This window comes from Ambystoma mexicanum, chromosome 14 (assembly GCF_040938575.1).
Source record: "Ambystoma mexicanum isolate Mex_15411 chromosome 14, UKY_AmexF1_1, whole genome shotgun sequence".
NCBI classification, from domain to species: domain Eukaryota; kingdom Metazoa; phylum Chordata; class Amphibia; order Caudata; family Ambystomatidae; genus Ambystoma; species Ambystoma mexicanum.
Genome location: NC_090940.1, coordinates 554,674,036 through 554,690,816, shown reverse-complemented (window position 1 = coordinate 554,690,816; position 16,781 = coordinate 554,674,036). Strand labels below are relative to the sequence as shown.

General features: G+C 46.3%; 1 protein-coding gene across 45 annotated transcripts in view; it reads left to right on the top strand.

The window, feature by feature from the left end:
• The window catches only part of NRXN3 (neurexin 3), a 2,596,979-nt gene that overhangs the window by 2,380,820 nt on the left and 199,378 nt on the right, over nucleotides 1-16,781 (top strand). For all 45 annotated transcript variants that reach the window (XR_011283789.1, XR_011283791.1, XR_011283790.1 and 42 more), the window contains one exon: nucleotides 4,731-4,902. Coding sequence is in view for 41 of the 45 variants with exons in the window: in XM_069637907.1 (XP_069494008.1) it covers nucleotides 4,731-4,902 (172 nt within the window). In the remaining 4 variants the exon portion in view is untranslated. The remainder of the gene's footprint in view (nucleotides 1-4,730; nucleotides 4,903-16,781) is intronic.

Sequence of the window (16,781 nt, the reverse complement as noted above, 5' to 3'; positions counted from 1 at the left end):
ACGTTAGAGGAAGACAAGAGAGGAGAGCTAGAAAGGGGTGAGCCCAGACAAGAGGGGCGAGCAAGGAAGGGGCGAGACCATGCAGACATGTATAGACTATGCACAGAAAATAAAATGGAGACAAGAGAGGCGAGCTAACAAGGGGCGAGACCAGACAAGAGGGGCGAGCTAGGAAGGGGCGAGACCATGCAGACATGTATAGACTATTCACAGAAAATAAAATGGAGACAAGAGAGGCGAGCTAACAAGGGGCGAGACCAGTCAAGAGGGGCGAGCTAGGAAGGGGCGAGACCATGCAGACATGTATAGACTATGCACAGAAAATAAAATGGAGACAAGAGAGGCGAGCTAACAAGGTGCGAGACCAGTCAAGAGGGGCGAGCTAGGAAGGGGCGAGACCATGCAGACATGTATAGACTATGCACAGAAAATAAAATGGAGACAAGAGAGGCGAGCTAACAAGGGGCGAGACCAGACAAGAGGGGCGAGCTAGGAAGGGGGGAGACCATGCAGACATGTATAGACTATGCACAGAAAATAAAATGGAGACAAGAGAGGCGCGCTAACAAGGGTTGAGACCTGTCAATAGGGGCGAGCTAGGAAGGGGCGAGACCATGCAGACATGTATAGACTATGCACAGAAAATAAAATGGAGACAAGAGAGGCGAGCTAACAAGGGGCGAGCTAGGAAGGGGCGAGACCATGCAGACATGTATAGACTATGCACAGAAAATAAAATGGAGACAAGAGAGGCGAGCTAACAAGGGGCGAGACCAGTCAAGAGGGGCGAGCTAGGAAGGGGCGAGACCATGCAGACATGTATAGACTATGCACAGAAAATAAAATGGAGACAAGAGAGGCGAGCTAACAAGGGGCGAGACCAGTCAAGAGCGGCGAGCTAGGAAGGGGCGAGACCATGCAGACATGTATAGACTATGCATAGAAAATAAAAAGGAGACAAGAGAGGCGAGCTAACAAGGGGCGAGACCAGTCAAGAGGGGCGAGCTAGGAAGGGGCGAGACCATGCAGACATGTATATACTATGCACAGAAAATAAAATGGAGACAAGAGAGGCAAGCTAACAAGGGGCGAGACCAGACAAGAGGGGCGAGCTAGGAAGGGGCGAGACCATGCAGACATGTATAGACTATGCACAGAAAATAAAATGGAGGCAAGATAGGCGAGCTAACAAGGGGCAAGACCAGTCAAGAGGGGCGAGCTAGGAAGGGGCGAGACCATGCAGCCATGTATAGACTATGCACAGAAAATAAAATGGAGACAAGAGAGGCGAGCTAACAAGGGGCGAGACCAGACAAGAGGGGCGAGCTAGGAAGGGGCAAGACCATGCAGACATGTATAGACTATGCACAGAAAATAAAATGGAGACAAGAGAGGCGAGCTAACAAGGGGCGAGACCAGTCAAGAGGGGCGAGCTAGGAAGGGGCGAGACCATGCAGACATGTATAGACTATGCACAGAAAATAAAATGGAGACAAGAGAGGCGAGCTAACACGGGGCGATACCAGACAAGGGGGGCGAGCTAGGAAGGGGCGAGACCATGCAGACATGTATAGACTATGCACAGAAAATAAAATGGAGACAAGAGAGGCGAGCTAACAAGGGGCGAGACCAGTCAAGAGGGGCGAGCTAGGAAGGGGCTAGACCATGCAGACATGTATAGACTATGCACAGAAAGTAAAATGGAGACAAGAGAGGCGAGCTAACAAGGGGCGAGACCAGATAAGAGGGGCGAGCTAGGAAGGGGCGAGACTATGCAGACATGTATAGACTATGCACAGAAAATAAAATGGAGACAAGAGAGGCGAGCTAACAAGGGGCAAGACCAGACAAGAGGGGCGAGCTAGGAAGCGGCGGGACCATGCAGACATGTATAGACTATGCACAGAAAATAAAATGGAGACAAGAGAGGCGAGCTAACAAACGGGCGAGACCAGACAAGAGGGGCGAGCTAGGAAGGGGCGGGACCATGCAGACATGTATAGATTATGCACAGAAAATAAAATGGAGACAAGAGAGGCGAGCTACCAAGGACGAGACCAGACAAGAGGGGCGAGCTAGGAAGGGGAAAGACCATGCAGACATGTATAGACTATGCAAAGCAAATGAAATAGAGGGAGACAAGAGAGGCGAGCTACCAAGGGGCGAGACCAGACAAGAGGGGCGAGCTAGGAAGGGGAAAGACCATGCAGACATGTATAGACTATGCAAAGCAAATGAAATAGAGGGAGACGAGAGAAGCGAGCTAGGAAGGGGCGAGACCAGACAAGAGAGGCGAGCTAGGGCGAATCGACACCATGCAGACATTTATAGACTATGCAAGGCAAATGAAATGGAGGGATACAAGATAGGTGATCTAGGAAGTGGCAAGACAATGCAGACTTTTATAGGAAAGGGCGAGACCATGCAGACATTTATAGGAAGGGGCAAGACCATGCAGACAGATATAGACTGTGCAAAGAGAATGAAATAGAGGGAGACAAGAGGGGCGAGCTAACAAGGGGCGAGACCAGACAAGAGGGGCGAGCTAGGAAAGGGCGGGACCATGCAGACATGTATAGACTATGCACAGAAAATAAAATGGAGACAAGAGAGGTGAGCTACCAAGGGGCGAGACCAGACAAGAGGGGCGAGCTAGGAAGGGGAAAGACCATGCAGACAGATATAGACCATGCAAAGAGAATGAAATAGAGGGAGACACGAGGGGCGAGACTATGCAGACTTTTATAGACTATGCAAAGAGAATGAAATAGAGGGAGACAAGAGAGGCGAGCTAGGAAGGGGCGAGAAAAGAGGGCGAGCTAGGAAGGGGAAAGACCATGCAGACATGTATAGACTATGCAAAGCAAATGAAATAGAGGGAGACGAGAGAAGCGAGTTAGGAAGGGGCGAGACCAGACAAGAGAGGCGAGTTAGGGTGAATCGACACCATGCAGACATTTATAGACTATGCAAGGCAAATGAAATAGAGGGATACACGATAGGTGATCTAGGAAGTGGCAAGATCATGCAGACATTTATAGGAAGGGGCAAGACCATGCAGACAGATATAGAATATGCAAAGAGAATGAAACAGAGGGAGACAAGAGAGGCGAACTAGGAAGGGGCGAGACAAGAGGACGAGCTAGGAAGGGGAAAGACCATGCAGACATGTATAGACTATGCAAAGAAAATGAAATAGAGGGAGGCAAGAGAGGCGAGCTAGGAAGGGGCAAGAGCATGCAGACATTTATAGGAAGGGGCGACACCATGCAGACATTTATAGGAAGGGGCAAGACCATGCAGACAAATGTAGACTATGCAAAGAGAATGAAATAGAGGGAGACAAGAGAGGCGAGCTAAGAAGGGGCAAGGGCATGCAGACATTTATAGGAAGGGGCGAGACCATGCAGACATTTATAGGAAGGGGCGAGACCATGCAGACATTTATAGGAAGGGGCAAGACCATGCAGACAAATGTAGACTATGCAAAGAGAATGAAATAGAGGGAGACAAGAGAGGCGAGCTAGGAAGGGGCGAGACTATGCAGACATGTATAGACTATGCAAAGAGAATGAAATAGAGGGAGACAAGAGAGGCGAGCTAGGAAGGGGCGAGACCATGCAGACATTTATAGACTATGCAAAGCAAATTAAATAAAGGACTGTTATCAAAAGAGAGAAGGGAAGCAGAGATTTGAACATGTATGCCCCAAAGAATCATTGAACCGAGTACCTCCAACTTCATGTGTTGGTCATGGATGGCAGGAAAGCATGGAAGGGTGGCTTGTGGGTGGCTCCGATCCATTCTGTTAGACCTCCAGGGGCATGATATGCCTGGTTTTACCCCTCAGGGCAGTCCTCGTCTGGCGGTGATATACACGCTTGGTAAAGGCTGTGGGCGACACAGTGAAGTACTCTCACACTCTGCATAGCTCCATCATGATATAGTTGCATAGCTCAAGAATGTAACTGGTTACATTGTTAACATGATTAAACTGTGGTATAGTTGCAGACTTTAATCAGTCCTAGAATATGAGGGAAAAGCCTTTTCAAACCAGGAAGTATATATTGCTCCAAAAATGGGTACGACATTATTGTCCGTTTTTTTCGTTGAGATTTTTCCCCCAACAGTTTTTTTTGCTGAAAAAACGAATTGAAAAATATCGGGGGTTGGGTACGGAGATATACGGAGTAGGGGATTGGGGAATAGGTAGAAAATAATAGCGTTGAGGGGATTTAGTGGTAACCCTCCCAAAAAATAAAAAATGTTGAATTTTTTTTTTGGGGGGGCAAAAAACTGTCCGAAAAAAACTAATCGAAAAAGAGCGGGCGATGTAAGAACATGGAATTCAGGAATGACATGTATTCCAGTGATGCTATAGCATGGGGCCATTGCGGGTAGCTCATCTTCTCAACATTATCAATGTGCAGTGGAGCGACTGTGGGCACTGCAGAGGTCTGAGTGAGGTCACATGGCACATTGTGATCTGATCAACATATTGCTCTAGGCCTGTATGCATCTGATCTTCACTCATCCATTCATTCTGATATACACAGCATAGCCATTTGCTTCACTGTTCACAATAAGCAATTCCCCACCTGGCTCCCCAGCATGCATCGCTGTTGTTCTTCTCCTGTCCCTCTGATGTGGAAGGCCACATGTGGACATGGAGGGAACTGATGGACTACAAAGACATACATGTGTGTTTTAACATGCTCTTCTCTTTTCAGGAGCAAGGCAAGGTAGCTGTGCTTTTCAACATTGGGACCGTCGACATCTCCATCAAGGAGGAGAGTACCCCGGTCAACGATGGAAAGTACCACTTGGTGCGATTCACCAGAAACGGGGGCAACGCCACTCTCCAGGTTGACACCTGGCCAGTCAACGAGCACTTCCCCACAGGTACATGTCTCTTGCGCATGACTTTCTCTCCAGGTGTCTCACTCTGATAAGAAAACCTAACTTTGGCTCTGCGGGGGCTGGAGGTGAAGGGAAATAGATATCTGTATTTAACACCACAGAATTAAGAGATCACCCACCCAAAGACATCTCTGAAGCCTTACCCCTTGAAACACTGTTCACTTGATAAAAAATTGAAAAACTGGTCCCTGAAATATTGACGCCATTATGGGGGTGCTGTGGACAGCACGGCCTTCAAAATCATGGCAGAATTAATCAAGATTACAACTAAATTCATAGAAGGGGAAGGACCCACGTGACTGGAGAACCCAGGTCATGTGGCAGACAAAGACTCCCAACACCAAGCACTGGCCAATGGGAAGGCAGCCTTAGACATCTTTGGTGACATCACAAAAAAGAGACAAATGGCAAAACGTCTTCTGAAAACCAAACAGAACAGCATTTGAGAATTTTGATTACTAAACCAAAAATAGTTTGATTTTTTTTTACATTGGGTGTCAGAATGTTATTAACCATTTTGCCTGATTTCATGCAGAATTTGTAGATTGAACATATCCATAGGGTATTTTGGAAGAATTCTTTGGGGGACGGAATGTCAATCCTGCTGGGTCTGGGGTTCCTGTGTCTGTGTATCACCCAATACCCTGCTTCTGTGCGGACCCTATATCAGGATATTCAAATGCCACTAACATGGCACCCATAAAATGGGACCAAACATAGACCACCAAGACCATCTGACTGATTCAGGTCAATTCCACCCTTTACACGAGGCCAGAACAATAGGAACTTGTTTTCCTGACAGACAACTCGCATCACTTGCAACCCTTCTCTCTAACCAAAACTCTCATTGGCTGTCACCCAGATACAAATAGTGCATCTCACCTTCAGGGAAACTATTACATTCATACATTGCACCGATGGTCCCGGTGCCACTTCCACACCTATCCTGTTTCTTTCATGCTTATTTGTTAATGAGGGTGATTTCAAGTCTTCTACCAGCCTTGACCAATCCTATTCAACAGAACAATTATTTTTGCATTATAATCTCCTCTCTGACTGATGCTTGTATGCGTGTGTCTTTCTGCAATATTTCCTGAAGTTCCACAAAATGATCCCTCATACTCTTAATGTGCTGATCAATTGGTCAACTTTTCCCCTTGAATGTGTGGGTCCGTGCGTCTGTGCGGGCGTGCGTGGGAATGTGTGTGTTTATGTGTGTGCACGCATGTGTGAGTGTGTGGGTGCACGTGAATGTGTGCAAGTTAGGACAAGCAGAGAGATCACCATTCCTCAGGCAGCTTCACTTTGAGTTTTGGCCTCACAGGGTAAAGTGCAATCTCAGCCTTTTTCACTTTCCATGCATGTGAAATCTAGTAGAGGCGGCATCCGATATACTGACATGGGGTTCTGCCAAAGGAATCCAGCACCCCGTTACCCCGTCAGCATTCCTTGAGGGAGCCGGCCTTACTTATTTGTGGTCTTCTCCTTTCAAGTCTTCTGCCCTGCAGTTGGAAGTCCCTCGGGCGATCTTTGCCCCTTGCCTTTGAGGGCTACAATAGATTTGGTGGGCATTGCATCACAAATACCTTCCTTAAAGCCTTCTCGACACCTCTGTGGCCTGGCATGAAAGAAATCAGGAGATGGGAAATTTGATGAGAAGTGTATGGTGTCACCAGATGGGAGGGTATTCTCGTGCGTGATCCCGCCACGAATAAAGACCTCATCCTGGTTCATCGTTTCCTCGCAGCCACTAAGCTTATACTGGATGCCCTTGCTTCGTCTTCAAGACCTAGGTCGAACATCTTGCCAACTATTGCTCCTCAGAGACCCCCATGATCTGTAAAAGGCGTTGGATTTTTGACAGAGCCTCCATCGGGGTTTTGGTTCGTTACCAGTGAAACCCTCGTCTTCATCAAATTAATCAGAAGCTGGAAATGGAGCACAAAAGTCAAGGTGCAGCACGGAGTTCCTCTGAGGAAAGTGTATTGCTGTGTAGAGAACGGATTGCATCAACTCCCAGATTTGGAGACCAGAAATGATGGAGCAAGTCGCACCTCATGCTTGAGATCACATGGCCGGCTTGCAAATTCCAGTTGACCAGATGCCAGAGCTTCTACCAGATCTATTTTCTGGCATACAAGGCTTTGGTGAATTGCTCTGCCAACAAAAAGCAACCATTTTGTTTCCAATTACGCTTGCCCCTGTATTTTAGACTTTCTTTTTCCCATTTGACTTCTGGGATCTGTAGTTCTTACTCTTCCATTCTAAATGTCGGAAAGTCCAAGTCCAAGAAAGAATAGGAATGATGACTCATACTCATCGCATGGGAAAACCTGAAAGCGCTGTATATAGTCCTAAGTCCCAAAAAACCTTTGTCCGCAAGTGGATCCAAATGAAACCAGTTGTAACTGGTCAAATGGAATTTCCACTGGAGGGAGGGCCATTGGGAAGCTTAACTGTCCATCAGACTCATAACCCTGGAGGCATGTCAAATTGTAAGCCAACTGTGCACGTGTTCTGAAAAAGCCAATGTTTAGCCCATGGGTCGACCTTCCTGCGGCCAAGATGTCCTAAACAGTATCTCGAATGTTCTCCAGTATCAGTCACCTCGACAACGCTTTCCCAGCCCGTGATGCTGCTGCTTCAATTCCACGCTAAAGGATAAAAAAGCCGCTGCAATCTCATCTTCTCTTCTAAGGCAACTTGTGGGCTTTGCTCTAATCCACCGATTAAACATTACCGCTCACAAGGCGTCGGAGACATTTATTTTTTAAGACAAAAGAACATCCTCTCGGGCTATGCAGTGCGTGGGCTCAGGAGCCAGGGTTGTTTGTACAAGAACTACTAGAGATGTTCGCCGAGTGAGACTCCGAGGAGTTCATCCGTTAATGCACTCATTTGGTAAAGACCCGGTTTAACAGTGATTTCCAGAGACTTGGAAGCGCCATATATCATAGGATTTCTTTGATTTCCCCCTGAGCTTTTCCTCGTTGCCCCGTTGCCCAAGAGATCTTCCAAATCTCCCCTTGGCTGGGGACCTTGTGATGCCCTATCCAAGGGCTCCAAAACCAAAGATTCTAGGACTGGAGTTGGAATACTAAATTACTGCTTCCTAGAACATTTAGTTTACTACTGTAATCGTAATAGGTTACCCAAAGGTTTCTAAGTGCCGACCCGGGGATCGAACCTGTGTTGCTCCACCTCTTCTTGCATTCAAGACAAGCATGTTGGCCCTGAGCTATCCTCCCGAGACCATTGCAACTGGTGAAAGCACGCTTGTGTTCTTCCAATGGAAGTCAGAGGCCAATGATCTTCTGTCCATACAGCCCTCATTTTATGCAATGATGGCGAGTCTCTGGACTGTATGGGGTGGGAAGGAAAATTCTTTTCTGGAGAAGATTAGAAGAATTTGAAGAACTTTATGGGAACAGGAGAGTAAAAGGGGGAAGAGAATGGCCGGGTGTCTGCTTGGATGATATCCTTACACTCCTCCACTTCAATCCCATCCTTCGGGTCAGGGCAGAGGACTACATGCTCAGATGTCCAGAGATTGTATTGTATTGTATTTGGTTATTTATATAGCACTGTTTCCCCATGTGGATGGCCTCAATGCGCTTTGTAGTTGGAACGCCCTCGGTGACCGATGCACAGACTTGCGAACCTTAGAACAGGGTTATGGAAATCTTTCTCAAACAACTTGAGCAAGAAAGTGCATAAGGCAGTTCTATGTACCTTTGCCGATAATTTTTCACCGAATGCCTTATCGCTGAAACGTTGCACTTTTTTGGGGCAAAATGTAGGGGGAGACCCCAGCACTGACCACCGCTTCCTATCCCCACCCACCATATAAGCTTCAAAAAAGGAGCGGCAAAAAAGCATTTGGTTAAATTGGACTAGGCCCATAAGGTTAATGCAATTACAGAAAGAAGCAGGAAGACTCTGTACTCTGGACCAGAGTATTACTATAAATCAAAAATCTGAAGAAATATCTAGAGAGCAAAAATGTATTAATTGCAAGGGTGTATCAAATTCTATTCACCATGATACAAAAGATTTTCTGAAAATCAATGAATGAGATATTACTTTACATTACATTATTATATCACATAACACAGCAACATGGCTATCCATAAAATGTGACTAAAAATTAGTCCCTCACAACAACTATTCATAGTGCAGCATTCAGACCACCATACACAACACTCAGTGACATTCAACCAAACAACAATTACTAAAAAACATGACAACATTGATTAACAGTAGGTGAGATAACCATTCCTCACGTCCCATCTGGTTAATTTAATATTTCAAGTTTTTACACAAACAGCAATAGAAATACTTAAAAGCAATCTATCGCGAGGGTGGATCTAGGAGGAGAAATGTTGTATAGATCACATCCCTGGAGAGTAAGCTCAACCGGTTTCAACTTAGAATGTACTTAAGACAACGTCTTCATCAGGAGAAAGAAGTCGTAAAAAGCTCACGTGTATGACCATTCACGGACAGAATGGAGAGTAAAGGTGAGGTTGCCGCTGTCTGATCACAAAGCGCCACTCAAGTCTGCAACTGGGATGGCACTGCTGTGGGCCTGGTTCAACAAATGCCGAAGTCTGCGCAGCGTTGGCAGCTGACAGTTCCGCAATCGTCCGACGCGGAAGACACAATAGACATGCTCTGCCGGCGACTTGGCTGCAGCAAACTACATGAGCCTCCATATATTGTTACGTGATGTACGTGACTTATGGAGGCTCATGTAGTTTGCTGCAGCCAAGCCGCGTTGGACGATTGTGGAACTGTCGGCTGCCAACGCCGCGCAAACTTCAGCAGTTGTTGAACCAAGCCAGTCTTTGTTGACACACCTTGCCTCGCTGCACAAACCATCTAGTAGATCACCCTAATATACTCACTGCAGTATGGTGTTGCCCACAGCAGTGCCATCCCAGTTGCAGATTTGAGTGGCGCTTTGTGATCAGACAGCGGCAACCTCACCTTTACTCTCCATTCTGTCCGTGAATGGTCATACACGTGAGCTTTTTACGACTTCTTTCTCCTGATGAAGACGTTGTCTTAAGTACATTCTAAGTTGAAACCGGTTGAGCTTACTCTCCAGGGATGTGATCTATACAACATTTCTCTTCCTAGATCCACCCTTGCGATAGCTTGCTTTTAATTATTTCTATTGCTGTTTGTGTAAAAACTTTAAATATTAAATTAACCAGATGGGACGTGAGGAATGGTTATCTCACCTCCTACTGTTAATCAATTTTGTCATGTTTTTTAGTAATTTTTGTTTGGTTGAATGTCACTGAATGTTGTGTATCGTCTGAATGCTGCACTATGAATGGTTGTTGTGAGGGACTCATTTATACCCAACTTTTTTGGCTACCCATGTTGCCGTGTTATGTGATATAATAATGTAATGTAAAGTAATATGTCATTAATTAATTTTCTGATTTTTTTTGTATCATGGTGAATAAAATGTGATACACCCTTACGATAAATACATTTTTTGCTCTCTGGATATTTCTTCAGATTTGCCATAAGGTTAATGCACCTGCTGCAGGGATGGAAACTGGCAGAACATGGGTTTGAAGAAGGCAAGCAAGTCAGCTGGTTTCGCAAAAGTGAATTCAGCTGCATAGGTAAAGGTGTCCTCAATTAAATACAGCACCAATATACTGTTAAATTGCTCGAAACAGCTGAGTGGGTTAATGCACCTGGTATACAGTGATGTGTAAAAGATGGATTTTAGAGTTGAATCCTGGTGTATCAGCTCCGACACAATGGGTATTATTGGGTAATATAACTGCAAATGATCCACTCTGTGGTGGCAAAGACAAGCTGGTGGTGGGATATTTTTGGGCAGAAGTTTGATATGCATTTCACTGCTGCCTAATTCTGGGAAGCTGATAGCAAGACCAAAGTGAGGAGTGCACAAGCAGCAACGTGTGCCCACTTCCTGCCTGCTGCTCTCTGGCTGTTCTGCATTGAGACCCACAGTTCTCTCATGTAGATCCACAGATCCTGCCTCTTCATAACACGGAGAGGGCATGGGCGTCCTTTTAAGGGGAGACAAGGGTGTTTGTCCGCCCAACTTTTGTGGCACACCATTTAGTCCCACTCATTTGGCAAGGGCCCTTTCATTTGGATGTCATCTCCCCCCCGACATTTTCAGACAAGTTACTCCACCAGGAGGGGGTCATTTTGATCACCCCGTGCAATGTGTGTGGCACCTCTGTATAAGTCAATTCATATTTAAGAGGTTTGCATGTTTTGTAGTTTGCACAGTGTCACCCACCTGTCTGGCGGCATGAAGATTGTAGCGCCCTGAGGGCCATGCGACACCCCCCCAGATACCCTTAATTTGTTCTTTGTGGTAGAAACTGTACAACACATGTAAGTGCTGTTAGCACACATGACCCTAACGTCATATGTTTCACATAGATGTTATGCATGTCACATCTGTGTGATATATGCATATGGCAAAGAGTGCCCCCTCTAAGCTGAAGCTAATGCATTGGAGCACAGCTGGCAAGAGGTGGCATATGAGGAGGGACACAATGCTCGTAGGTTTTGTTTGTCTACTTAGCCACCCACTGAGTGCCCATGGCTGTGCTAATCCTTATGGCCATTCCCACCCACTTCCTGCGCCTCCCTTCCCAAAACACACCTTCCTGGGATCTCTTTGATCTAACATTATCAATCCTTAAAATCATACTTTGCACTCGAAGTGCCTACCAGTGTTTTTTTCAAAACAATCTTCTGAGAGCTAATGATTTAATTGGAGCTGTAAACTCGAACCTGGTGTAATAAAAATGTCAGTAACTAGGCCTGCATTTAGACACTTGATTTATAAACAGTATGTGTGTCCTTCACTTAAATCCTGTTAAAAAACAGTATTAGCAAAGCCAACAGTTTCGACTTGTGCATATCATTTTTTTTTATTTGTGATTTGGTTTATTATCAAAACCTTTCACAATACATTGAATCAGAACAACGTACACATGCATAGTCGTTATGAAACAACAATGAGAACCAGATAGTTAAAAGAACAGTTAATCTGTCTAATAATCTACAAAGAGCTGATAACAATGACATGCTGTATCCCTCCATTAGTCTTGCCCATAATGAGAAATCAACATCATCAAAAGTATGAAAATACTAGAGACACAAATTCAATATTTCAGTGCAATAAAGTGTCAAGTGTTTCATGGTGTCTATTATCTGTGTCTGCCAACATAATCGGCAAATACATGTGTGTGCAAAGTATTAGATAGGCATTTGCCAGGCACTGCCATCATGTGCCCAGGTGCTGCTCCATTTACAAGCTGCCAGTTTGTACCATTATGGCAATGCCTGGCAAATACCTGTCCCATAGCTACACAAAGCCAACCGTGTGACCATTGCCAATGCTTGTGTTTCCATGCAGAGGAGGCGTGGCCACGCTCGGCGGATTGGACTGCAACCATTGGTGGCAGGACCAGTGCTGATTTGCATATGGCTGGCGCCCTTCGTCAATTTCGCTGACAGGATGAACGATGGGGCTGTGGAAGGCTGTCCAGAGCAATGCCAGTGGTTATGATGAATGCATAACCTCCCGCCTGTCACATGTTTAGATCCAGACTGCATCCCAGCCATTGAGCAACACCAGTGAGCCTCACCTTGACCTCAATATAGGCAGCATGGAGCCTATTGCCGGATTAATTCATCAGCCATTTCCGTCAGCCCCACCTGCATTAATTGCTTTTCATACTGGCAAGATTAATTAATGCTGCCAGTGGGATTACACTGGCTGGATCTGTTTTCCTGTCGCGTACCCCTCAAGCTGCTAATAGTCTTGGGTGTTCTGCTCCATTAATGGGGTGCGGGAGGCGCTCAGAGGACCGATCTCTCTTTAACAAGGCTACGGCTGCTGATTTTTCCTGCAATTACTAGGAAAAGTCGCTGTCTTTCTCCTATCACCTTAAATTCGTGTGTGTGTTCCATCCATGCCTCACGGGCCATTGAGCCAACAGTGCTTCAAGGCCATAACACATGGCAGTAGGCACTATACAAATACCATATAACATAACATGTGTATCTGTTTGCATGTGATTTATAAAGCACATACCTTGCTAGCAAGCAATGGAGCATTGAGTTCAAAAGGGAGTGTGGGGGGTTAGAGAGATAGAGCGGGACAGGAGGGGTTTGGCTCGTTTGATGCGCACCGGTGTGTCAGTCCAGAGTGCAGGAGGCGGCCTACTACGTGTTCCTTCCTTTTTGCATCTGGTAGATTCTAGTTTGCAATGGTTGCAGCCAGGGGTGTTGCCAGGTCTGGAAAAGATCCGTGTGAGGCAGACTGTTTTGAAGGTGATGCCGCTCGGAGGGTGAATCAGCGTGGTTTGGTGAAGGTCGGGGTGGTGCACCCTGAGTCCTGCGGGCATGTTGGCGCGTTACAAAAATTAAAATAAATAAATAAATAAATAAATAGCTATTTAGCCATGTGATGATATGCGCTGCCGCGGGCTGGCCAGCATGCACGGGGACCAGGAAGGTGGTCAGGGAACCAGTGAGTCTTGTTGATTCATAAAACGAAGCGCTCATATATCTTTGGAACTTGGAACAGGTAACCTGTAGCCGTGAGTGCAGTTTTTACCGAAATAAAGTGAAACAGTGCGTGATCTGTTTTCAGATTACATAGGTGCAGGCGGGCACATAGTTTGTGACACCAGAAAAGTGTTTTTGAAGAAAACGTTGTAAGGGAGAAGAACCTATAGTCAAGTGTATCTTCAATTTTTTGCCTAGGGTGTCCAGATAAAAAAACAGGACATTCCATAGACATAGAAATAGGACTAAAGTAAATACAAATAAAACTGCAGTCCTACTTCTATGTCGCTGACCTGTTGCGGGCTCACAGACACACTCCTCTCATTGGAGGAGAGCGGCCAGGGAGAGGAATGGGGAGTAAATGGGGGTTGTGAAAAGCATTCACACACCCATTCGCGGCAGGAAGGGTCACGCCGTGCCCGATTTTGGGATTTTGAAATCAGGTCCTGGCAAAAACCGGGACCGTAGCCACCCACCCTTCTAACCCCGGGATGGAGTTTATAACATTTTAAAAACTCCCTGGACGCGGGGATGGAGGGCGATTTCGCAGGACTGTACCAGGAAAACCAAGACGTCTAGTCACCCTACCGATAAATGTTCGCCTTTGTCAATTAACTTGTATGCCCGTTCCAGTAGGGAGGGGTGGGGTCAATTGCAGCAAAACTCTAGTCTGCTTCGTATTGCTGCCTGCAAGAGGTCATCTGCAGCCATGTTGAATGTGGCAATAAGTGGCCTCATTACAAGTATTGCAGTAATTCTGGGTTTCTTTTTTGTGTTGGAGTCAGTGACTAAGAAAGTGTTTCAGTTCGGTAAAACCCTAGATCAACAGCTTGACCAACCAAGTGATCGTTGGAGAATGTCATCAGAAAATCAGGGGTCAGGTAAAGGCGTGCAATCAAAGTATGGCTCCTCACTGACACACTGTGTGATTTTAGTGAGTGATTGCTAATTCCCCAGTCTCACAGTTACCTGTCAGCCGTTTAATAGCCATACGAAGATTTTGGAGGAGGAGTTGAAGGGCTGCATAAACATGCATTAAGGTTAGGTAGACCAGTCACCTTTAGAAGATCCACATGGAAGGTGTGCCATGTGTGATCTTTGGCACATTGCTTCTGAAATCTTAACTCGTGTACAAAGGACATCGTTTAAAAAGAGAAAAGCAGACCCAGGATCGGCCTCGCCGCCCTGCAGTTAACTTCAATGTATCTTCTCCATAAATGCATGTACCCCCTGATCCGAAACATCACCCTCCACGCTCGAGAAGATGGGGAGGGAAGGAACCTATACAGAGAGAACATGTTGGACGGTTGCCCTTAACGGAGCCTTCAGTTGGTGTGTCTCTGCTTGCAACGGTTCCATGTCTTTACATAAACTGTTTTTACTTATTTATGCATTTGCATCTTTTTTTTTTTAAAAAACAGGAAGATAGCGTCCATACTGCCCTACCTTGTTATATTTTGTGCATCTGTACCTTATATATTTTTTTTTTTTGGTACAGCTGCCCTAATCGTTCCCATGAAAAATGAGCAAAATTGTTGTAAACGCATTAGATGACATTGCATAAAGATGCCCAGACATGTCAGCAGTGATTTAAGGGGCCGGGGCAGCCGGGGCTAGGCCCCAGCAGTCTCCTAAAAGTGGGGTTGAGCCAGTGCCCTGCTGGGGCCCCCGATCCCACCACAACGTCAGTGGGACACATTATCCCACCATGGCCACAGTGAGTCAGGCAAGCGGCACTGTGGCTGGCCGGCACTTCTATCAGTCACTGTAACTTCCTCTGGTGACCCCTTGCATGAGGGGTCATCAGAGGAAGTTACTGTCCTTTTTTGCTTCCCCATCCCCCTCCCCAGGTCACCGAGGCATCTTTAAACCTTGAGAACCTGGGGATTTCTTGACATATTTCAAGGTTTATAAAAGATGGCTTGAAAAGTACACAATTCAAGCCATCTTTTATAAGGCTTTGCCAATGGACAAAGACGCCTCAGGCTTTAGGTGTTGCGCAGGGGACGCAACCCTTCCTCCGGATCGTAGTCGGGATGCAGGGTTAACCGGACAGCGTCGTGGGAGGCAAGTGATGAAGATGAGCAGTAACCTATGTTGAAAGATCTGCCAGGAGGCGGTAGAGCAAGAATGACTGGCAGGTCTGATGAAGAGCTGATTGGAGCTCGTCAGCGCGCTCCCGCAAAATGGATAACGCATTCATGAGCAGCGGGCCGGGAGGGCGGAGGGGGCATTTTGAGAAGAGATACAGCCATGAGCACTTCAGACCTGGCGTGAACCATCATCTCCCAGTGTGCACCAGCGCAGGGAATGGGCAGGATCAAAACGGAGCGAGCGGTGCTCCGGCAAAACACATGTTGCCTGAGCGCTACTCCGTCCCCCAGACCCAGGCCTAAGTCCCCAAGACCCAGGGCCTAACACATGACTGTCTCGGATACTGCACCTCCACGAGCTGAGTGCTCTCAAGAGACTCTGCCTGTAGCACTGCCCAGTCTCCTGACAGCAGTGTGCCAGGTAGCCCCTTACCCCGGTTGTGCTGACCTGCTGACGCACAGGCGTGTTATAAATGCCACATCATGTCATTATTGCACTAATAGTAGCCTGCTCGTCATCGAGCTTTTAGAAGTCTGGCACTGGAGACTGCATACATACATTGTTAAAGCCTCACATACAGTGTAACAGCTGTCCAAACTGATATATATATATCCTGCAATTTACAGATATCTATTTATTAGGGTGAATATTGTGACTAATCAAAACAGAAGAGTCCATTATTTGCTTAAAATGGTTTCTTAGTGAATCTATAAGACATGTTTAACATTTAAAAATGTAAACATTGTGATGTTCCCATAATGCTCTTTGCTTTTATGTAAACTGACAGGATTGGGTTCTATGAAGAGATACTGTGTTGCGCACCCTGGCCCGGGGCTACATCCCTTGCCCCTGCCCCCTACTTCCCACAGCCCCGGCCCTCCAAAGAGGTGACACTTACCCCAGTACATTTTTGCCATTTGCAGCACTTGTGTGCACTGAACCACTGCCGGCTTCACGGGTGGCAGTTTCATGGCGTCTCTCTGTTTTGGCTCTGAGTAAGTAAGGGTAAAGCTGGAGACTGTGATGGGTCTAGTAGATCTTGGGTGATCTGTAATTTTACCAACAACACCTTATAGTTTGTCTAACCTCCATACACATATGTGTTTAATGGGGTTATTGGCTGGGAGGAGGTTCGGGGGGAATGGGAACCTCCCTTTAAAAAATAATTAAAATCGTCTGAC